The sequence below is a fragment of the Anguilla anguilla genome, chromosome 3, assembly GCF_013347855.1.
Source record: "Anguilla anguilla isolate fAngAng1 chromosome 3, fAngAng1.pri, whole genome shotgun sequence".
NCBI classification, from domain to species: Eukaryota; Metazoa; Chordata; class Actinopteri; order Anguilliformes; family Anguillidae; genus Anguilla; species Anguilla anguilla.
In genome coordinates, this window is record NC_049203.1 from 57,069,108 (window position 1) to 57,092,459 (window position 23,352).

General features: G+C 40.5%; 2 protein-coding genes and 2 non-coding genes across 5 annotated transcripts; all 4 read right to left on the bottom strand.

Annotated features, from left to right (window-relative positions):
- Positions 1-1,286: 1,286 nt before the first annotated feature.
- Positions 1,287-7,354, bottom strand: sox19b (SRY-box transcription factor 19b). The gene is made up of 2 exons (XM_035410860.1): positions 5,879-7,354; positions 1,287-3,168 (listed from the first exon to the last, which is right to left on the bottom strand). The coding sequence occupies exons 1-2, from the start codon at positions 6,520-6,522 to the stop codon at positions 2,922-2,924; spliced, it is 891 nt and encodes a 296-aa protein (XP_035266751.1). The 5' UTR covers positions 6,523-7,354; the 3' UTR covers positions 1,287-2,921.
- A 7,211-nt stretch (positions 7,355-14,565) lies between these two features.
- Positions 14,566-23,061, bottom strand: eif4a1a (eukaryotic translation initiation factor 4A1A). Of its 2 annotated transcripts, XM_035409419.1 has the most exons (12): positions 22,927-23,061; positions 21,209-21,257; positions 20,696-20,828; positions 20,275-20,414; positions 19,588-19,756; positions 18,892-19,001; positions 18,535-18,678; positions 17,634-17,771; positions 17,123-17,212; positions 16,403-16,482; positions 15,970-16,156; positions 14,566-15,852 (listed from the first exon to the last, which is right to left on the bottom strand). In XM_035409419.1, the coding sequence occupies exons 1-11, from the start codon at positions 22,947-22,949 to the stop codon at positions 16,012-16,014; spliced, it is 1,221 nt and encodes a 406-aa protein (XP_035265310.1). In that variant the 5' UTR covers positions 22,950-23,061; the 3' UTR covers positions 14,566-15,852; positions 15,970-16,011. The 2 variants fall into 2 exon arrangements, with proteins under 2 accessions (XP_035265310.1, XP_035265309.1); XM_035409418.1 differs by having other exon boundaries at positions 14,568-16,156.
- On the bottom strand, positions 17,917-18,057 carry LOC118224415. Its single transcript, XR_004764639.1, has one exon. It is a non-coding gene; the product is annotated as a small nucleolar RNA SNORD10 (small nucleolar RNA).
- LOC118224414 lies at positions 19,171-19,309 on the bottom strand. The gene has a single exon (XR_004764638.1). It is a non-coding gene; the product is annotated as a small nucleolar RNA SNORD10 (small nucleolar RNA).
- Positions 23,062-23,352: the final 291 nt, after the last annotated feature.

Genomic DNA, 23,352 nt, shown 5'->3' on the forward strand with positions numbered 1-23,352 from the left:
CCGCCTTCCCCTTCCCCCCTAAAACTCTCATCCTCGCCCTGCTCCCATCCCCTCCCCTTGGCCTCCGATTAGCCGGTGCTAGCTCTCCAATTTCCATAAGAATAGAGACGAGCAGTGAAAGGGTTAAGCCTGGGCCGGAGAAGAAGGGAGACGAAGCCCCCGAATGCAACGCTAATTTTCTGCCCGGCGGGGGACCGAGAGAAAGGGAACAAAGCGCTCCGGGGGAGGCGTAGGGGACTCAGCGGCTTTACTATGTGCACCTGCGAGCTCAAAAGCGGTGGACAATGCGCCTCCGAAACGGCCAATTACGGCCTTGCGAGCCACCCGCTTTCTCTTCGCAGAAAAGGGGGAAGGGAGGTGGAATACTGAAGGAAAAAAGAAAGAAAAAGTGAATTTAAAAGAGAGCGAGAGAAGAAAGTAATGATCGCCCCTAAACCTTTCTCCCCACAGCTCTCTATCCCGAACACCCGCGCTCTCACCAACTTTTTGTCTACTTTTTAAGATGCCTGCCACAAAGTTTTTTGTGTTGCTTTTGTACATGTCATCTTAAATGCAACCCTCTCTGACCCACAAAGGTTCCATAAAACGTAAGTAGGGGGTTGGTTTTGACTGAACATCGGCCAACTAAATCGGTCCACTCTCTGAAGATGCGGTGGTTAATTAATGTCTTTGAACATCTGTTTTGCTAATGGATCAAATACGGAACAACCCAAAACCACAAATTACACAATGGTCGGGAAATAAACACACAGGAGAAAAATCTATAAGGACCGCAATAATCACCGTATTTCCACTTTCACTAGTTTGAGCACCAGCTATTTCCAAGTCAGTGTTACTGCAGATTTAACAGTTGGAATAGTCATAGCCAACTTTTTAAATTTCAGATTCAAAGTATGCTTGAATATTAAATATAATACAGTAATAACATATATGATTTATAGCAACATATTCCACATTTCAAGGGCTACTCTGGGCACGCATTAGAAATATATTCTTTAGAGTGATCATGACTGTGTACCATCCTTCTCCAGGCTAAAATAGTATTGTGTAGATCCCTGTTACTCAAATCACAGCCCTCAAGGTCCAAGAATTGCTGGTTTTCCACCCTCCCTTTACCTGGAAGTCAGGTGTGAATAGAGTCTGGCCAATCAGTAGCACAAATTGCTTTGTTAATTACCAAGGGGGAAAAGAAACCAGGGCTGGATTTGGATTTGAGGTACAAATTTGAGTATCCATGGTGTAGATGGTTGCAGGAGGAACTGGCCCCAACTTAAATGACACACAAATAAGTTTAAAAATTTTAAGTTTATTACTTTTTTGTCATCATTGTCATATAGTCTCAACATGGTTTCTTAAAAACATTACCCTTAGTATAAGGGCTTTTGAAAAAAGGGGGGGGGGGAGAAGAAAAATTACTATACAGTTCAAAGCTGTAAGACTTCAGTCTCACACTATTTACATGCAAAGCATTATTAATATACTAAAATGAAAAAGTACAAAAAGTTTACAATACAAAGTTAATGTAGTTGCACACTTGGATTGCAATGTAAACATTCACTTGTTTCATTATTTTAATATAAATTACAGTATTTAGACCCCATTTGACTTTTGAGTTAAAAAAAAGGAGTAGTAAGGACATCCTCTTAAAAATACAAACAAGTGTTTGTGTTGAGTGGAGTGCACAGTGTGAGGGCTGTCCAATCCTAACTGAATAAAATGTAATCAAACAAAAAATGCCCCCATAGAAACACACATACACACAGTCCCATCAGCTGGAAGTTTAAAGTCCAAACTCCTCAACTACTTCATAATCTTTAGCAGCACCAGTTAACTAGTTAAGGACTTGGGTTAAAAGCAACAGTCATGAAGTGGGAACAGCCATTTTTACTTGTCTGCTGTCTTGTTTGAGCCAGTGACTACAAAAAGTTACATTTCATAAATCTATAGTGTGTGATATAGCTCAAGTAATTAGCAAAAGAGATTGCTGAAGCAATGAGTGGCTGATCACCACCACACGTTCTAATCAGGGAAATAAACCTGGCTAATGAACTTTGAATGTGCCACAACTGCAATGAATTCAATTCCAGCTTCACATTACTCAAGATCCAATTAGAATATGGAAGAGAAAAGAAGATGATTTTAAGATCATCAGATCTAAGGAGCTCTTGTACAATTGTCCAATAGGATTTCCTAATATCCCACAGAATTGGCTTTATAGATCAATTATTATCACCATAGCTAGAGCTCAGATGACCAATCAAAGCTCATTTAATGCTTTGTTCTGCGTCCTCGGCATTCACTCTGACAAGTTTTTCCTATCGACTAGTCTCAAATGACCATCAGTTCATAATCACAGAGGACAAACTCACATGTCTTCCATGTCTCTGGCGTAGGAGGGTCCTGGTGACTTAGCTATAATTACTGCCCAGAATTCAGTCCTTTCTTGTAACGCCCAACAAGTCCCCCACCAAATTTGGTTTTAATTGTGTTACGCATCAGAGAGAATGCTACATTGTGCCGTTCAGTGGTTTAACTGACAACTTAGGGTTTTTTTAAAGTTAATCACAACAATTAAGTTTCAGAAATGAAATGCACATTCTCAGCATGGCAGCTTATGTACACCTCTCCTTCACAGTGGGAAAATTTAGGGGGAAGGAACAAGAAAGGGGATTGAGGGAAAGGGAAGTCTCAATAAGGAGAAGGAATTAGTGGCATTACAAGAGGGCCTGCAAACAGAGATTCTGGGAAGGAGGTATGGAACAGTTACCCCGATTAATGTGACACGCAGAACAAATTGTGAAACAGAGTAATTACAAATTAAATAAAATTGTGAGGGCTCAAGGGGATTGACTTTATGCATGCTGTGTGTGTGGAGGGGTGCCCTTGTGAGTGTCCCAGTGCCAGTTTTCAGTGCCAGGATGTCAAATGTGGGTCAGAGGCACTGTCCCACTGAGGTAGTGCTGCTGGACGCTAGAGTACCCTCTCTGAACAGTTGGATCGGTTGTATCGCCTCCTGGAATGTACATGCTGATCATGTCCCGCAGGTCCCCTTGCAAAGCCCCACGGTGGTGGTTGGGTGCTCCAGTCGGGGAATGTGACACTGGTTCTGGCTTCACCATTGACATCACTGGGCTGGGCTGTTGAGGGCTACTGCTGTAGGACATGGGACTACCAAGGAGAAAAGAAGAGAGAGACTGAATTAATTTCATAGCAACTCTGGAGTTTCTAATAATATGAACAATACATTTGGAATCCTGCATAATGACCACTTTGAACCCAATACATATTCATACTCCTGGCAGCAATATCCATGGCAACCCATAAATTAATTTAGTTAATGGCAGAATATTTTTCTAATTCAAAATCGTGAAAAAATAAAACTCCTTGTCCAAATCTGTGCAGGAACAGGTGCGATAAAAAGTTCATGAATGGAGAGCAGCATTTGTCATCAAATACCTCATATTACAATTAAAACACACTGTTCCTTTGGAATTGTGTAGTAAGATATTGTAAATTAATAATTATGGCTGAGGTTGATAGATGCAATTATTCAAGCATCTAAAAATTAATAACTGAGTAGTTAAAATGGGGACAGTGAAAATTCTGATTTTGGTGATATATCTCAACCATTTACATTGTAAACCTATATATTAATCCCCTGCATTAAAACACTAATAAAAACTAACCTCAAATAGGACATTTAACCATCAATATAGCTGATAAACAAACATATGTAGGTCATTAAACCCATAACTGTCAATTGGACAGGAGCAGGGTGCTCCCTTACCACAAAAACAAAGTTTAGTTGGAGGAAATGACTGGAATTCAATTCTATGCTAAAATCAAAGATCATAAAAAGTCATTATCCGCTACCAATTGGAAATTATTTCTAGCTCTAAGATCAGGGTGAGAGCAGTTTAAAACAGCAGTCAGTGATGGTAGTGTGATCCACTGACTGGGATGTCTGCTTACAGGCTGTACACACACAAGTTCAGACATGATGCACCACCCACATAATTCACTCATCACTGTGATTAAAACATGACCTCATCCTTTTAAAATTAAACCTATTGCACATCTGAATTTCTGTCTCAATTCAGGGTACAATCGTCTGAACTTGTCAGATTACTATCTTTCAGTTGTACAAATTTTTATCATTTTAATTTTATTTTTTATTCTTTAGCTACCCATTTCTTACAGGCTTATACAGCACTGAATTATACAAAAAATCACACATTAATGGACTGATTGAAATGTGTTACCATGATGTGCCATGGAATTATGTTCGATAACAGTTCTTTCCCATCATGCACTGCATTTGCTATACCAAACCCTTGAAATGATAAATAGAGTAAGACTGGACTGTTAAACCCTGAATCCCACATTCTTCAAAAATAAATAAACAAATAAAAATACACACATATATAAAATGATATATATAATATTATATATTTATATCATATAATACACTAAAGTTACCAAAAATAAATCTCTGAAATAAGTAAAACTGCTGCAAGCAACTAAACATTTTAATTAAGGCCATTGACTGCATATTTACAAAAGGCTAGGTGAATCCACAAAGAAATGTTTCACAATTTACAGCTCCTACATTACTGAGAGAAAGTATTTTCTGTTCAAAAAAGGCATGCCTAAAGCTATCAGCTTAACTGTCTTGTCCAGGTCACTGAATAAAATTAATACAGTAGGCTACATCCAGTTATATCTCATCCATAATTGCCAAATTATAGAGTTGCTTAAGTAGTTTACAGTAAACTAAATATGAAGGTATGTTAAAGCACATGAAATTAAAGAGTATAACCCGCTTACAGCGTTTACCTACCTATACCATTTCCTTTTTCAGGCTGAGATCAGATCCAAATTAAAGAACACCTATGGATTCATACTACTAACTAATTAACTCCAAAGTCAGCTTTCGAAAGATAACGCATTAAATAACACGCAGACAGTTCTAAACGCCACATAACCATTAAGAGAGTTCACTGTATGCCACAAAATTATATGCTCAAGGGATAAACAAACATCTACTTAAGTAACTTTGGATTCTCAATCAACTAGTCAGCTATTGAACTAGCTGAACTAGTCAGTTGAACCCCTAACCTGTTAAATATTCAATTAGCCTATATGTCACGGCATAATTTAATGAGGTTTTATGCCATATCATACAGTGTGTTCTCAACTGAAGAAATGGAAATATGTCAAGTAGCTGTCATTTACTTAATTTTTAATAGAATTAATCTTTCGGGATGTGCCAATCCCTTTTTCGGGATAAGGTAGGATACGTCGAATGCCATGAAGTGAAGTTAAAAAGTTAATGACATCAACAAGCGACTATCAAGAAATATCCATTTGTGTAGGGTTATATTTGGCTACAAGTAAGGGCATACAAAAGCAATTAGCAACAGCCTAATGATATGTCTACAGGCTACCCTTGCAAAGGAACCGGCTCAATATTACGGTTTCTATTAATATAGGACACACAAGCAGTAGCTAAATGTAGCAGCCTACTGAGGCACACAACTAATTACACAGTTTTTAAAACAAGACACTAAGCGGAATGATCACCAAATGATTTATACGAACGTAGTTTTAGGCTAAAGGCGGAGGCGCCGGTGCACAAAAACAAATAAAATGTGGCCAACTTTTCCTCGGTTATGCATAATCTCGACCTTTACCGCGCGAATACAATGGGGTAATTTGATTAGATGGTAGAATCTGATGTAGTTTTCCATGATTCTCCTCTACTGCCCGAGTATATATATATATATATATATATATAAATAAATGAATGAAAATATATAGGCTACAGTTATAAAGCATGGAAGGGAAACAACAAAAATATTAAATGTGGGTAACTCACCTGTATGAGTTAGCGCCGTTCATGTACGTCTGTGCGGTGGCCATGGCAGGGGGATACTGCAATGCCGACAGATCGTAGCGGTGGAGTTGCTGTGGATATCCCAGGGCTTCACTCTGCATGCCCGCATACCCCCCTGTAGGCCCCCACCCGTAGCTCTCCATTCGAGGGCTTCCACCAGGACCCTGAGCAGCCGCTGCTGCCAGAAGATTGCCAGCAGACAGTGGGTATTTACCAACTGGGTTGTCTTTTTTCAGTAAGGGCTTACTCTTACGACGCGGTTTATACTTGTAGTCGGGATACTCCTTCATGTGCACAGCCCGCAGCCGCTTGGCCTCATCTATGAACGGTCTCTTTTCGGCATCTGTCAACAACTTCCATTCAGCTCCGAGGCGCTTACTTATTTCCGAATTGTGCATTTTGGGGTTCTCCTGTGCCATCTTCCGTCTCTGTCCCCGCGACCACACCATGAAAGCATTCATGGGTCGCTTTACTTTGTCCATGGGGTCACCACCGGCCGGGCAAACTGGTTTGGCCCCAGGGTGATTTGCCCCTACAACGCCGCTCGCAGGAGACATCCCCTGACCTGGTTGGTGCGAAGGCGGAGGACCTGAGGACTTCAGTTCGTGTTCCATCATGCTGTACATATTTAAGCTGTAATTGATAATGCAACGGTACTAGCAGCAACAACGAATCCGCCTATAAACTAGGATATAAGAAAGTGTAAGTTGCCGATGGATAATCCTTTCAAAATTTACCGACTGAATAGATACATGCAGCTATTTACCACTAGGCCTGCGTCTTGTTGGGTTGCACTGGCCTAAGAAACCAAAGTTAATTGCCTAAGCCTGCGCATTTACACGCTTGTTACGTATGTAAACTCTGACTTGCGTGAAACTGGTCATCACTCGTGGGAGACCAAAACAATCAATCTGTTAAAAGTTGGTTGAAGTTTGCAGAAGTTTAAAGCAAAAAAATAATCGAAATCCCCACACCTTCAGAAAAAAAGTTATCTCCTGCACTCAGCTCAATCAACCACTTGTATGGCATGAACTCGCCTTAAGTACAGCTACCTGCAAGATGACAAAAAAGTTCTCGCTCTCATGCGCGTTTTCAGTGATACTATATTCTGAGCTGGACCAATCCGATCGCACCTCCCCTTTCCACTCCTTCCACTCGCTCATTTACATCACCAAAATGGGGCGCGGAGAACTTTCAAAGGCAAGCAGCAAACACTTGTTGGAGAACACCAAGGACTCGAATAGTTTATGCGTACGGAGGCAGAAAATCTTTATAACACAAAGCCATAAGCTGTTATTCGTTTAACAAAGATTGTGAGCGCGTGTTAAGAGCCTGTGTTGAACATTTCCAAAAATGGCAGGTTTGCTGGATGTCAAGTTAATTATTATTAATACATTAATAATGTTGACGTTTATAGAATAGAACAGCAAAAAAGAATACTGGAATGTATTAATTTCAAGACTATACCTAGTATGCATTTGTTGATCGACACAGCAGTCTACTTCTGCTTGTGTGATTAGAGGTGAAACCTGCATGGAAGGAAGTGTAGCCCGTCTGTCCTGTCTTCCTCTGGTTTGCACAGTTAACCAACCTAAACAGTACCTTCACGAATCTTGACATTTGCTGTAGAACTTAACGATCATGACAAAGCCAAACCCCACAAATTCACTTATTAGAATTATATTTTCATTATTTAAATTTTCATTTTTGGTGTATAAAAAAAACGAAAGAAGCTAAATTCAGTGGAGGACTGCTTGTTTTTGTTTTTTAACCCATTCTCTTTTTTTCTCCCCAACTGAGATCGCTACCTTAATGAGGCCAGGTGCAAGAAAAGATCAGCTGCTCCTCCTTAATACCTCGTTAAGCCATACAGTTTCTATTGCTGTCACTTTGCACCTCTATTGTGAAAAAGGTGCTCTATAGAATAACTCCAGGAACAAGTGTAACACTAAGTTAAGACATCTAACCACATGGATATACAGCCAGTTTATAGGACCTACATGCATACATATGTTTTTTTTTTTACTGTGATACGTTTCTAATGCCTAATCACAACAATCACATTCCACCAATTAAGCATGAAATTAAAGTTTGTAGTTACAATGAAAGCATATAGCATATTTAAATACTGTCAGAGCCATTTCACTATTGGTTTCTTGCTCTCAATCCTATAGCATTTCAGTCTGGTTCAGACTTCATTTCTTTGACACAAAGTTGTGGAAAAGACGAGAGGAGTAGTCCACCTGTCCATATGGCAAAAGGCCGAAGAGGTTCAAAAATTGAGTTGGTCCAAAGCTAACAAATGACCATATTTGCTCAAATGGTTAACCAAGTACAGTTTAGTCAGTTAGTCAAACTTTGTCATAATACACAAAAGATACAACTTCAATCAGGAAACTGAAAGGGAAACTACATGTATATTGTTTTGTGTATACAATTTACCACTCTTTAATATGCCTGAACATTTTCACCTGTACTGAGTAATTGTGGAACTACTACTTACACATGGAATGCATGCATCTATGTGGGTGTATAACTAAATACTAGTGTGCATCAGAGACATTGCTGCTGTACATACGTGCAGGTGTCTGTTAGTTTATGTGTATGCCTGTGTCCCTGGTGCAGGTGTATGCATGTGTGTGTTTCTGTGTGTGACTGACAGTTATGCCCTAATGCCAATCAAACCTGGGATTGTGAGGTTCAATTCTCCCATTTCCGTTTCCAAGACAACTCCCTCTGGAATCTTTTCCAAATTTTGCTCCCTTTCTCCTTTTTCTCTTTCTAATTACTATTCACTCTTCCCAGGCTAATTTTTTTTAACAAAACAACTACGCAAACCAAAATGTTACTCTCTTGCTGTGACACACACCACCCACTATTTTCCTCAAGCCCTTTATCTGTCCAAAATTCTCTGTGTTCAACAGCTTGAAAGTCTAAAACCAAAGCAAGTTGAAACAAGGTCTTCATTCCAACACGAGAACACCGCTGAATGGCTTCAAACAACTTTTAGAAATTTAATGTTTTTCCTAACACCCATGAATTTATGAATGAACAATCGGTAAACTTTCTTTCAAATCAGTGTTGCTATTTATAGTGCCGTGAAAAAGTATTTGCGCCCTTCCTGATTTTGTCTATTATATTTATTTTTTATACCGAATGGTTAAAGATCTTTAGACAAAATGAAATATTAGACAAAGGGAAACTGAGTAAAGAAAAAACACATTTTAAAAACAAATTTATTTAATGAAAAAAGTTATCAAACATCTATGTGAAAAAGTAATTCCTCCCTTAAACTTAATAACTTAATTAAGTCTATTACATCACTGTGGAGGAATTTTATACTAGTCTTCTTTGCAGAACTGCTTTCATTCAGACAAATTGGTATTTGGTATGTTTTTGAGCATAAACTGCTCCTTTCAGGTACTGCCACAGCATCTCTATTGGGTTCAAGTCAGGACTTTGATTAGGCCCCTCCAAAACTTTAATTTTGTTTCTTTTTAGCCATTCAGATGTGGACTTGCTTTTGCGTTTTGGATCATTGTCTTGCTGCATAACCCAATTACGCTTCATCTTCAGCTCACAGACAAATGACCGGACATTCTCCTTAAGAATTTTCTGCTACAGAGCAGAATTAATCCAGGTCCAATGGCTGTATTTACTTTACGCCAGACATAATGGGACTTCTGTTGTCCAAAAAGTTCCACTTTTGACTCATCAATCTGTAGAATCCTAAAAGGCTTGTGGATCATCCAAGGGCTTTTTTGGAACTGTGATACGAGCATTGACGTTTCTCTTGGTTAGCAGTGGTTTGCACCTTGCTATTCTCCCACAAATCCCAGTTTTGCTCAGTCTCTTGCTTATTGTGGAGTCATGAACACTGACCTTGCTGAGGCCAGAGAGGGCTGCAGCTCTTTGGATGTTCTTCTGGGATCTTTTGTGACTTTCTGGATAAGTTGTTGCTGCACCCTTGGAGAAATTTTGGCAGGCCAGCCACTCCAGAGAAGATTCACCACTGTTACAAGTGTTCTCCATTTTGAGATGATGGCTTTCACTGTGGTTCAATTGAGTCCCAGAGCCTTAGAAATGGCTTTGTAACCCTTCCCTGACTGATATATTTCAACAACTGTTTTTCTTGAATTTCCGTTGATTGTGGCATAGTGTGCTTGCAGAAACTTTGTGGTGACTACTTAATTCTGGTGGTGAGAGTAAATATGAGTGAGATTTGGATTCCAACGGGGCTGGCTACAATCAACCCAGGCTCTGTTCAATCAGATGAATCTAATTATAAATTAAATTTGGTTAAGTGGTTGATTGAGTAACTAAGGAGACCATTACTTTTTCACTTAGGTGATGGGCTTGTGATAACTTTTTTCATTAAATAAATGAAATAATTTTAAAAATGTTTTGTGTTTACTCAGTTTCCCTTTGTCTAATATTACATTTTGTCTAAAGATCTGGAACATACACCACAATACCTAATTGTTTCTAAAACCAAGTGTCTGACCTGTCCAAGCAGATCTGTCATCCTTGCTATCATCGGTTTTAGTCCTTTGCTTAGCTATGCAATGCACACATTACAATTGGAGTAACAATGCTCCCCACACTTAATTAAATAAATTCACTTACATCTTGAGACCATTATGTTCCAAAAGCTTGTGATACATGAAAACCTCATACCTGCAAATGAAATTGAATCGATTCTTCAATTAAACTAAAGCAGGCTATGGGGATATTTCCCTACCAAGTGGAAAAATAGTATACTTCAGCATACTTTAAGTATAAGTATATGCATTTTCACAATACAAGTATTTTAAAGTATAACAAATAATTTTTTAAGTTTACTTGTATACTATTTTTCCACTGGGGATGTTATCAATGAATGAATCAATCAATCAAATGTGCTGTACATGAAAAGACAGAAACAAACGGTGATTATAGAATATAAGAAAAAACATTTAAGACCTAAGGACAAAACAGTTATTGTATTTCTGTGTTTTTTTCGGTGGTTATTTCGCAATCATTATTGCAATTATTCTGAAACTTGTACTGTTACCATGGGCGTACTTATTCCTGTTACAAGGTGTTAACTGGCGATACTTGTGTTGATGTCCGTTGTCGCCTTCGATGTAGATTTTTTTGGGGGGACGAGTCCTTGGATAATAGGATAGCTCACGAAGTTACTGTGCCCCCCTTTTTCTGTTCAGTATTTGCATCAGTGACAAATTCGCAGTAGCAACATATATCAATCACAATACGCGCTCTCGGGAACAGGCTGAGCATATGCAGGGAATGGTGTTAGTGAGCATCAAACCTTGCACGTCATTACTAACGTACCAATTCGGAACAAAATGTAGGCCAACTGTCTTGCACCCTGAATAATTTCTACAGTAGTCCTTTCTCCATAACGCGGCCCTTACTGAAACACGTACAAAACTGATAAAATGCGTGTAAATGCACTTTTTTCCTGTAATGTGTCCAAAATATTCCGTGAAACAATGTATCCGTATTATGTAACCTATAACACGGTGCACGCAGCCTTTTTACTTTTAGACACAACAAATGTAGCTCCAATACGATCCAACTATGTATGGTTCAAAGGAACCATAAACACATAAACATGACTGAAATGTACGGTTCAGTTCAGTTAAAGTGTAGGCCTGGATACAGCACTTCAGTGCTGATTTGGTTTCGTATAAATGTATTAACAACGTGGCTAACTGCTTAAAGCAAAACAATTTTCAAATTGATAGTGTTTCAGAGTTTGTGTCATTGCCAAAAGCCCTTCAACAACAAAAATGTTCCATTGACAAAAAATAAAACTTTTGTGACGTCTGAAAGGCGTTAATGGATGCGCTCCAATTTCTTTGAATGCGCCATATAGTTATGCAATCCCCACAGCTGTGTGTCTGTTTTTAGTGCATGTTATGGTGTTGTTGATCATTTTAACGAGAGTATCACCATAAGGATGCGAGTGATGTTAATCGCAAAAAGTGAAAGGAAAGCTATGGAATTAAAAATAATAAATAAATAAAAAAGATGGATCAAATTAAAGAAATGGATAATGAGCTGAGAAAGTAAAATTCATTTTAAGACTACAGAGTAGGAAACTTGATGAAGAAAAGAGCTGAAGAAAAAACAGCAGTGATGGGGGAGAGAAAGTGCTTCAGTCCTCTATGACAAGCTGATTGAATAGCCCCCTATTTTCCCTCTCTCTTCTCTCTTCTCATGTAAATCGTTTCTTCAGTCTCCCAGCCATCCGTCACAGGACAGAAAGACCTTGGCAGGCCCTTTACGAGCCTCCCACTCGCATAATCCCCTGGCCCACAATCAGGCAGCCAGCAGGGGGGTGGAGGAGGTGGTGGTGGGGTTTATAGCCAGGGAGAAAGTAGTGATAGGGCCACCTACACTGAACAAGACTGATCAAAACATCACATATTATAAGGCTCTGGGAGCGGTTAAGGAGAGTATGGCTAAACAGAGGAAGAAGCTATGGAAGGAAATGGGAGGAAAGGAAACTGCAAGACTGGGGAGAGGAAGGAAAGATGAAACGGTGTTGGAAATGTAAAGGAAAAAGTCAGAGGAAAAGGTTCATGGAGAAATTAAGGGGAAAAATTGAGAAAAAAAAGTGCACCTCATGAATTGTCATCCCAAAATTGAAAATACAAAAAGTGGTTTCAACTATATAAATCCATGAACCCTGCACCCTGGAGAAAACAAAAGAGCGGGGGGAGTAAGATGAGTTTCGGGTCAACATTTTATGACATGGGGAAGGGGGTTTGGCCTACAGCAGTGGTGTCAAACTCATGCCATGGAGGGCCGTGTGTATGCAGGTTTTCATTCCAACCAATTAATGCTGCCTTAATTGAGTCCAATTACTCATTCAGCCATATGCGTTTAACTGCATTGAAGCACAGAATATAAGAAAATTTTTATTTAGACAATGCGGGTCACCATAGACGTCGGGTCACCATTGTGCACAAACCTGCATCCCTAATTCAGCAAATAATTTAACTAATTATATAATCAAGATCTGAGGCTGGAATGAAAACCTGCATACACACGGCCCTCCATGGCATGAGTTTGACACCACTGGCCTACAGGAAGGTCGGGTGGTGCCATGGAGAGTAGGTCCATAGACTTCGGTTTCATCCTGCACATTACCGTGTTTATCAACTTGGGATGTACGCATTCACATGATCCCTGTGTAGGCTTAACGATGCCCACTGGTGGAGATACAATCAAATTACACCTTCAGAAGCATACGTTGGCCTATTATTTTGGAATTGCACGTGGCTATCCTAGTTGATTTTGAGAGACCATACCAGAATATATAACCTGTTTTAGATTCAGTTTACGGTTACGTGTGCATTACGTTTTCAATACGTTATGCTTACATGTTTGGTTAGTCGTGTCGATAGACCTATTTAGTAACACGTACGATGCGATGTTTCAGGCTCATCGGATCGATTTAGGCATAGGTTTGGATGATCCCATCAAATTCGCGTTAAACGTCATACCTAACCTAAACCTGATGACCAAAATAGGCTCAGGTGTTTGTACTTTGTTTTTCGACAACCATAGCGGATTGTATTAACATTTTATCACTTATTTTTTAATTAACCTATATCTTGTGGTTGACAATGTCATGCCTGGGATCTTATCAGTATACTTAACTGATGTAATGTTAAAAGTTGGTGTAGCCGACAGGCTACGCCTACGAGGGATAGCACGTCGATGCAACAATCAGATATTCGTCGATCAAAGCTAATCTTTGCCGCGATTGCGTTAAAATTAAAACTGAACCGGGCTCATTCCTGACATGCGACAACAATCGCTTACCTCAAAAATGTGCATACTTACAGAAGGCGTAAAACCTAAACAATTCGTCTAAATCAATGTATTATTACGCATGTCCGACACAGAAGAGCGCCATCAGCTCATTTTCAAGTGAACGTGAAATTGTTCGATCCATTCAAATTCCCCAGTGTACAATGTATGGTCCTTGTTTATTTGATTGCAGGAAAAAATAAAAAGTGGATTGGCGACTGCGTGGAACTCCAACAGGTAAACATACAGAAAATGGTGATGAGGGAACGCTACACTGCTCATAACTAGTTTAAATCAGAATTCATAATTATCCTTTCAAGTTGCTTTATTGATCAAGATAGACGCTTTGGAAGCTTTTCAGATTTCTTTAAAATTAAATGGGAGTATGCATAAAGGCTAAACTTTGAGGGGCAGAGATCTTCATAGCGTATTACAATACTGGTAAACCTCTCGTTTACGAATTACCGTCAAAATACACCTTAAACGGAATGTAACAAATGTTCTCATTCAAATAATGTACCTCTGCCACACCTGATGGGTCAACTTGATTCACATGCTGCTTCCCTCGTGTGGCATATAATAGGTACTACACTACGCATTTCCGGTGCTTAGGGAGAAGGAAAGGTGTGCTGGACACATTTAAACAGGGTCAAGTCACCGTCGTTGATGGAATTATACACTACAGACCACGTTGAGGACAAATTTATACAAGAACCCGACCTGAAGTATTCACAAAATTTATACAACCAGATGCCAAGGCTAGGAAATATTGCCTAAATTTTGTATTCCCAATTTTTACAAAAATAAATAAAATGGCACACAAACAGCAAATTACCTTGTTAAAAAGGAGAAAGAAAACCTTTATTTAAGACCTTTAAAATAAATACTATACAGAATCCAATGTAGAAAGTCTTAATACATGGCTTCTGTCAAAAGTTAACAATTGTAACACATTTTAATAAATTCATTTAAAAAATATCACTGACACCCCACCTCCCTTCTAACCCACCCACCCACCCCAATACAGGCATTAAAAATAAAAAACACTTAAGTTATAATCTCTATACTCAAATCATTTTCAGTTTGGTCCTTGCATTAGACCCCTCCAACATGTTTTGGTGAGGTAGGTTACCAACAACACACCCCATTTCACGTCATTTAGAATGCACTTCTGTGTCCAAAGACGTAAATATACAATGGCAATTCTGGAAAGAAATATGCATTGAACAGCCTAGTTAGAAGTCAGACTCTGGACAAGCTCACTCCTTTCCATGAAATTCTTTACCTCGCAAAATGCACTCAAACTAGTCAGAAGGAAATTATGGATACAATCTAACAGCAGAAAAATTATAATCAAACTGATTCATGATTTTCATTTTTTTATTGGAGGTTTTCTCCCCTCTCCCCAAAAAATGTAAAATGTGACCTTAATCCAAACTGATTTAATATAGTATATGAAATGCTTCCAAGTCACTGTATGGTTCTTTAGGAATCTGAATGTGTTGTTCTGTGTCCAATGCAATACTCCAGTCTTCTCATTGCATACACTTTTACACCCAAAAAGAGCCAATGAGAAAGGCAAAGAGTATAAACCACTACCCTTTAACACAGTTGCCCTTAAGCTCTGAAAAATATAAATTCTTTTTTTCCCCCCACATCAATTCAATATTTCATCAGGCACCTGACAAGTTAGTTCATTGTATAGTATCCCTCTACCTCTTGTAGGTAAAAGTACTTTTCGATTTGTTTGATCCGAAAACTGCTTAAAGCGCTGAAGCACCCAAGTAGTGATTTAATTAAGGCAAGGAAAACAAAACCGGTTAAAGTTTGGTGAAATGTGCAGGCACCTCCCACTCCCAGACTTTCAAATGTGCCAACAAGCAGCTGAAAGACTACAGAGTTACACAACCAATCAGGCAACACTGTAGTGTTGCAATGACACCACTCAATATACTCCACAAAGGCTTGATTAACTTGTGTAAAGAATAGAATGGGAAATACAGCACAAAAACCAATCTGGACCATGTACTGGGAGCCCGAGTTCTAAATGGATTGAACATGGCCCTACTTCACTGCGCGGATCTTGTGACCAAGCAAGAATGAGTAGTCTCTTGTCCCCCACTTCTGATCTAGAAAGGGGTTACATGAACGAGAAGGTAAATACATTTCCCTGTTCCTACCGAGGGTAAATTCAGAGTTTGGGGGAGGGGGTTGCAACATAGGGAGTTTGATCTGGATGGGGGTACCTCAAAATTGAATGAAGGGAGAAATATTGGGGCAGTGTTTTTCTAGATCAAGTCTGCCACATTCAGGGGCATTTCCTCCACAGTGGTGTTGTAGAAGGTTTCAATGTCCCGAAGTGTACGCTTGTCATCCTCTGTGACCATGTTGATTGCGACCCCCTTCCTGCCGAAACGGCCCCCTCGTCCAATCCTTTGGAGAGAAGGGGGGGGGGGGGGGATGAACAGGTTTGCTTCAGGGTTATAAGGAGCACCAAACTAGGCTCAAATTTCATATTACACTGGTCAGAACCTTCAAAAGACTGACTAGACTGAAAGCAAATTCCAAAAATCAAGACTTCATTTCACCACTTGGTGGTGGCTAGGGAGTGGAAGGACAAAACTGGAACTGGAACAATCAGGAATTGGCATAGATGTCTTAATGTGGAGCAGGGCTCACCTGTGAATGTAGTTCTCTCGGTTGGTGGGCAGGTCATAGTTTATTACCAAAGAAACCTGCTGTACATCAATTCCACGGGCCTACAGGAAAGAGGGAGGCAGTTTGTATGGTCAAACAGCTCCTGTACCAGATGTCCAGATGTGCACAAAAGCTCTCTTTTTTTTTTTTTTTTACAGCAGTACTCTGCTTGGCTTCATAGAATAACCCAGCTAATTCTGGGGTCACTATACCCAAGTAGCATACTACCACTACCGTATACTCTGAACAGGTTTCAAATTACAAACCTATACCATGGAATGACCATACATTAGTGTCAGTTGTCAACTGCTATATAGTTGTGAGGAGGGACAGGCAGCCCAATCACTGTGGAGAGCAGTATGAATTCTCTACCAAAGATCTACGTTCCTCCCGAAGCACAGAGTACAGCTGGGGGGAGAGGGAACTTTGGCCAAGTGGACAGTGTTGTATTTAACACAGTAATGTCATCATAAATCTGCACGAAAATACATATCTGCATCTAGAGATGCCTTCACCAATCAGCCTAGTCAAAATATAATTATATTAATGTGTATTTAGAGAACAAAGGATTGTGGTGAACAAAGTCCTGCTTTCATACAGTGCAAGGTATATACAATCAGTTCAATGTGTGTGTTCATGCTGTATATTGGGGTGAATAAATAAGACTTGGGCAGTCAAATCAATGCTCATCTGCAGACTCACCAGCAGGTCAGTGGTGATGAGAACCCGGCTGGAACCTGAACGGAACTCCCTCATGATCAGATCTCTCTCTTTCTGGTCCATATCTCCATGCTGTAATGGGACAAGTTCAACTCAAGCAGCTGCACTCAGAGCATGAAATTCAACACACCTTGAATGGCTCGGCTGACCAGCATTTAACCCCCCCTACTTCAAGCCCGACACCAATCAAAGATGGTTGCAGAGCCATTAACCACAAAACTAAGTTCTAAAAATTTTTTAAAAATATTAAGCAACAAAAATAATGACATTTGCCAACAAATTCAGCCATCTGCCATTCAACAGTAGCCTCACACCCACAACATGAATCAGTCCAATGTGTGCTACAGTAGAGTGTTGAGATGAGAAGATGACTAAGGATGCAGACACCTTTGGATTGCAGTCAGCACAACCCCCCATTCTGTAAACTGAGAAACTAATCTGTCCACAACTGCCCTGTGCCATGCACAAGCAGGGTTGAGGATCAGCATCTTACCAGAGCAGAGACTGTAAAGTCCCTGGCATGCATCTTCTCAGTCAGCCAGTCGACTTTTCGACGTGTGTTGATGAAGATTACAGCCTGGGTGATGGTGAGGGTCTCGTACAGATCACACAGAGTGTCCAGCTTCCACTCCTGGGAAACAAAACAGGACGTAGCATCATGGCACAAACGCGTTTGTATAAATGAGGGACGAATGTCTACTGCCGACATTGCAGAGGCTGACTTCGTAGAGCATCAGACCACATTCACCTAGCCACCTGAGCAAGGAGAGGGTGCCGTTTTCAGCCACAGTTATGTAATGATCATGGCCCCAGAGCGCTGACACCCTGCCTACACCTGCTGGCAGAACGCTAGCAGGGAGATCAGAGCATCAGGGCATTCTGGGATCAGTTGACACGCATGGAGATCATCATAAAACAGCTCCGCCCTCTTGCCAGCTAGCACAGACCAGTTTTTATAGGCTCTGAACTTTGTGTCAGCTGCATGCAAGTGAATATGTACCGGCACAAGAATTCAGAGGGAACAGTAAATGAACACACTCAGGCATTTTGTAGGCAGCACAGTGAGTATATACATAAGGCACAGTGCTAAATGTTTTATCACAACAAACCAAATATCATGGCAGGTGAAATCTCCCCTCATTCATCTCAAACTACATATTCCACTTTTGTTATAATCACTATTCAAAGAGGATCAAGACCATGTGAAGGGTCAAAACGAAACCACTGCCAATTGACTTATTCTTAATGTAATATCCTAGCAATGTCTAGCACTATCAGTCATGATTGCAGGATCCAAAGCAATCAGAAAACATGCACATGTCACAAATGTCTTGCATTCATTGCAGATGGCCATTGCAATATTTACCACATGGCTGAATGGAGTGCATGCTCACCTCTTTCTCCACATTGATGTAGAACTGCCGGATACCCTCAAGGGTCAGCTCCTCCTTCTTGACCAAGATGCGAATGGGCTCCCGCATGAACTTCTTGGTGACCTCCAGCACATCTAGTGGCATGGTGGCAGACAGCAGCACCACCTGAGGAAAATCAAAGGGCCATCAGCACAAGGCTAAAGCATGATCTGAAAATCAGTACCACAAACATTCTCCAAAAATGGCTATGAAATGTTAAGTGGCTACTAAACTAGACAAGAAACAAAACAAGAGCACTACACATTTAAAGGAATCATTCACCATAAAAATGTTACATTTCTACTTCAGGAAAGGTCTAGACCCATGGCTTGAACTTGCCTGTGTGCTGGGGCCCAGCTTCTGGAAAATCTCATAGATCTGGTCCTTAAACCCTCGGCTCAGCATCTCATCTGCTTCATCCAGCACAAACATCTTGATGTACTTTGCAGCTGGAGAGGAGGAACCCAAAAATCAAAACCGATTCAAATAAACTACACTACAGTTCCACATGTAACAAAAGACACAAGACCTCAGCTTAAATCACTCTAGCACTGTCCTCTTTCTTTTTACCACTGCATTATGTTGGTTTCACTGTGCAGCCCATGCTGGAGGGGAGCTGTTTTCAGCCTTTGTGAACTCTGATCATGGCCCCAGAGCCCTGCAACCCCATGCACATCCGCTAGCAAAACACTAGCAGAGACACAGAGAAGCAGGGGATTCTGGGATCAGTTGACACGCATGGGAATCATCATAAAACAGCCCAGGCCCCTCAAAACCTGGATTCTCACTGAATTTCTATCCAGTCATTCTTTACTGCATCCTTTCTGCAAGTGGGGAATCCACATTCAGAATTGCAAATAATTATAACTGCAATAATACAAGGTGAAAAAAAGTAACAGTTCAAGGATATTTTCTGCCACTGCATTAATGCAACTTGTCACAGGACCATACAAGTAGCCCGTCAGTGAGGCATGCATGATTAGAAGTTCAAAGATGCAATGATCTTGTTCCAATGCACCAGATCGCAATACTTACACAGAAATTTTCGATTGAGCATGTCAAAGACTCTGCCTGGTGTTCCTACAACTATGTGGGGTGCTTCAGCCTGCAACTTCTGCACCTCATTGCGCACGTTGGTCCCGCCAATGCAGGCATGGCAGGAAGCACCCATGTAGTCCCCAAGGGCCAGGATCACCTTCTGGATCTAGAGAACAAAGTGTGGAGGGGGGGCAGAGAGATTAGTGCTTCACTATACACAAGATAAGGCCCCCGTCCAGGGAAAAGCAAATGTCTTTACTACTTCATGGGCACTAAAGCATCTCAAAGCACAACTGTTCCCCATTGAGGGTTCAGAAAAAATTTCAATCAAAGTTGTGGACTTGAGGTATCATTTTCTCAGAAAGCCAATGTAATGACATTTTGTAAAAAAGCGAGAAAAGAAGCTTCAACACTATGCACTCACATCAGTCCGTTTACACAGTCTGTTTCACCAGCAATACATCTGTGCCCACAGCATGAACCAGCCTATTACTCACTGTACAGAGATGACTGGGATGAATATGGATGCTTTTCCTCTACCCCTGACTGATTAAAGACTTGGTGCCACTGGCAGACACCACCTTGCCCAATGACAGGGGATAATTGAGTCAAGTAATGAACTTGGTCTCAATAACACTTAGAATTTGGTCTCATTAACATTGATACAATTGTCAGGGAGTTTACCTGCTGAGCCAGCTCTCTTGTGGGGGCCAGAACCAAGGCCTGGGTACCCTTCAGCTCTGTATCAATCTGCTGTAGGATTGAAATGGCAAAAGTGGCAGTCTTCCCTGTGCCCGACTGGGCCTGTGCAATCACATCATAACCTGAAGGATGAAGGGAGCAGTATACATTTAGAGGTGATGGTTTGGTGCAGGCATGAGAGTCCAGTGCGCCTGGCATAATGGAAAAAATTATATAGCTAACATTTTTTTCCAGCAAACACATAGGAAATGGTCTGTTGGGTTTTCATGGCCACAAACTGTGCACCTTGAGGCTCACCAAAGATGCTCAACCAAACCACAAACCATTATTGTATACATAGCTGAAGTTACAACCCAGAACAAACAATGCTGGAACATACACCATAGAACAGACATATACATACCCTTGATACAAGGGAGAATGGCCCGCTGCTGAATGGCAGAGGGCTTTTCAAAACCATATGCATAGATTCCTCTTAACAAAAACTCCCGCAGGCTCATATCATCAAAGCTGTCCACGATCTCGTTCCAGTTGCTCTGTGGCGAGGAGAGAAGAGAAGGGAAGGGAAGTTTGAGCCATGGGAAGTTGCATAATTTCAGACCATTTTCTACAGCTATATGTACAACATTAATATTTCAGGTCTTAAAACCTGAATCAAAATGCTGTCATTACAAGATATACAGTAGAACATTGTTACATCACAGACATAAAATTTTATACCACTGATAGTATGAACAAGCTATAAATATACATCCTGATTTAAGGAAATAGCTATCATTACAAGCACAGATTAAAGCTCACCATTAGGGTGAAACTGACAAAAAACCAACAGACACAAGCAGTACCCGCATGTGCTCTTGCTTCAACTCCAGATACAGTCTTCCACCAATGATTTCACAGTGCAGTTTTTACTCACCTCAATGACTCCATCTGGCTCCATGCCCTCTGGGCCATTCTCTCTGGGTCTAAAAAAAAAAAAAAGTTATCCTATTAACACTTCAGCCGAAATATATACATACATTTTCATCCGCTTAAATTAGCAGATTATTTCCTTTTCATTTTCCTATTCTGAATTAACCGGTTGATGTGAGCATCTGGACCTAAATAAAAACGCCCCCTCCTCCCATTTTATACTTTGTGATTACAAGCAGTCCTCGTTTGTACACTTGCGACCACGAAAATGCTCGTTTTAAAATGGTGGTGTACACCTTTGCGACGCTTACGACACGTCGACCGTGGGCGGGAGGGACTTGCGTTCTCGCAAAATGAAAATCGAGACGGCGGCCATTTTTTACTTTCAAGCATTTAAGATGGTCGTCCTCTGAGTTAAAGACCGGTTAGCAGGACCCGCATGTGCTAACGCTAGAATACCGGCACAAATGACATGCTACCCTTTCATATACCTCGCTAGCTCCCGAGAGCCCAATTTGTTATCTTTTTTAAACTATCAAAGTACATAAGACCACTATTTTAGCCATTTATTAAAAGTAAATGCCAGGTTCCATTTCGTCTAACATTAGCTAACGGGTAAGTTACACAACACGCTTTTAACATACGTTAACTTAGTTAGATCCAACCATACAACGTTAAACACAAAGTATACATTTTAACACAAATAGAGCGTCTGACTCGTACTTCTCTTGCCGCTTGCCCGGTGGGTCTAACTCACGGTTTACGCCCAAGGCCTGCCTTTGTCTCGCCGGCTACGCAGACCATGTGCTCACATGGCACATTTTTAACTAGGGTGGCAAGATCACATGAATTGTGGATAAAGCCGAGCTACACCGAAAAACGAATCCACATACCTGGTTAGTGAAAATATCCATTTAAGTTTAAATGACGTGTATATTAAAGCTGACTAGCCATTCAAGCAAACCGATTTTGTAAAATATACGGCAACTACACATTCGACCCAATTTCACTGGTATTTGGACTTGGTGATGGTTAAAAAGTGTCCGTCCACTGCACGAGTCACGGAAACCCAACATTTAATTTGAGCTAAAAATACATCTTTCAAAAAAGCCATTTCACTAAAACATTCAATGCTAACGTTGGCCAATGGGCACGTGAGACGCTACGAAGTTACTAACCTAGCCGCGTTAGCGAATTACCTAACTAGTCGTCAAATAATTCAGTTCAGTTCACCATATACGCGATTTACAATCTGACCCATGGCTCTTTCTCAGAATTTCGGACAAATTTCTAGCACACGAATAGCGAGCTAACGATAGCTAACCAAAAGTAAAACTGAGACAACGTTAGCGAAGGTAACCACTTCAAACCACGACCTTAAATTTATTCGAATCGGCACCACTAGTTACTGGCCACCTCCACGATTACTTTCCATTATAAATACTAAAAGGTATCTGCAGATAACAATCAACGACGAAGAGCAACAATAGACTGGATTTCGTCCATATGAGAATAAAAAGCCGGCTGTCAACGCCTGGCCAACTAGGCCTAAACCCCATATCGTTAGCTAGCTAGCCCTACCCTTGAATACTATTAGCCAGTTAAGGTTTACTAGCTAAATAGACACAAGATACACGAATATTAAAAAAACTGAATTATCGATCATTTTTCATAAAAGAAACCATTAGGATTCATAAAATCTACTATCGCCGTTGGCCTTACCTATCTTCATATTCAGCCGACATTATCACAAAGAGCGAATCAGCCGCGAAAATCTTTTATATACTTCAACGTGGCCTCCGATGTAGCTCTGTGATTGTAGTACAATTCCATCAATCGCTGTTAAGACCACCCATTATTGTATTTCATAGGTTTATAGACATGTCCTTTAAAAAGTAAGTGCTACCCACATCACACCTTATTAGGAAAGAATGGGTGTGGCTGAACCATGAATACGCCCCAGGAAGAGCACAAATGGATTTCATTGGATTTTGATTCCATGACGACACCGCGGCCATTTTGGCTCCAAATCGACTGACGTTACAACCGCGGTGGCCGCTGAATCATGCAGTTAATCTACACTACATTATTCATCATCTTTCCCCGCCCAAAATTGTTAGGCATATCAGGATGACGTCACATAAGGGA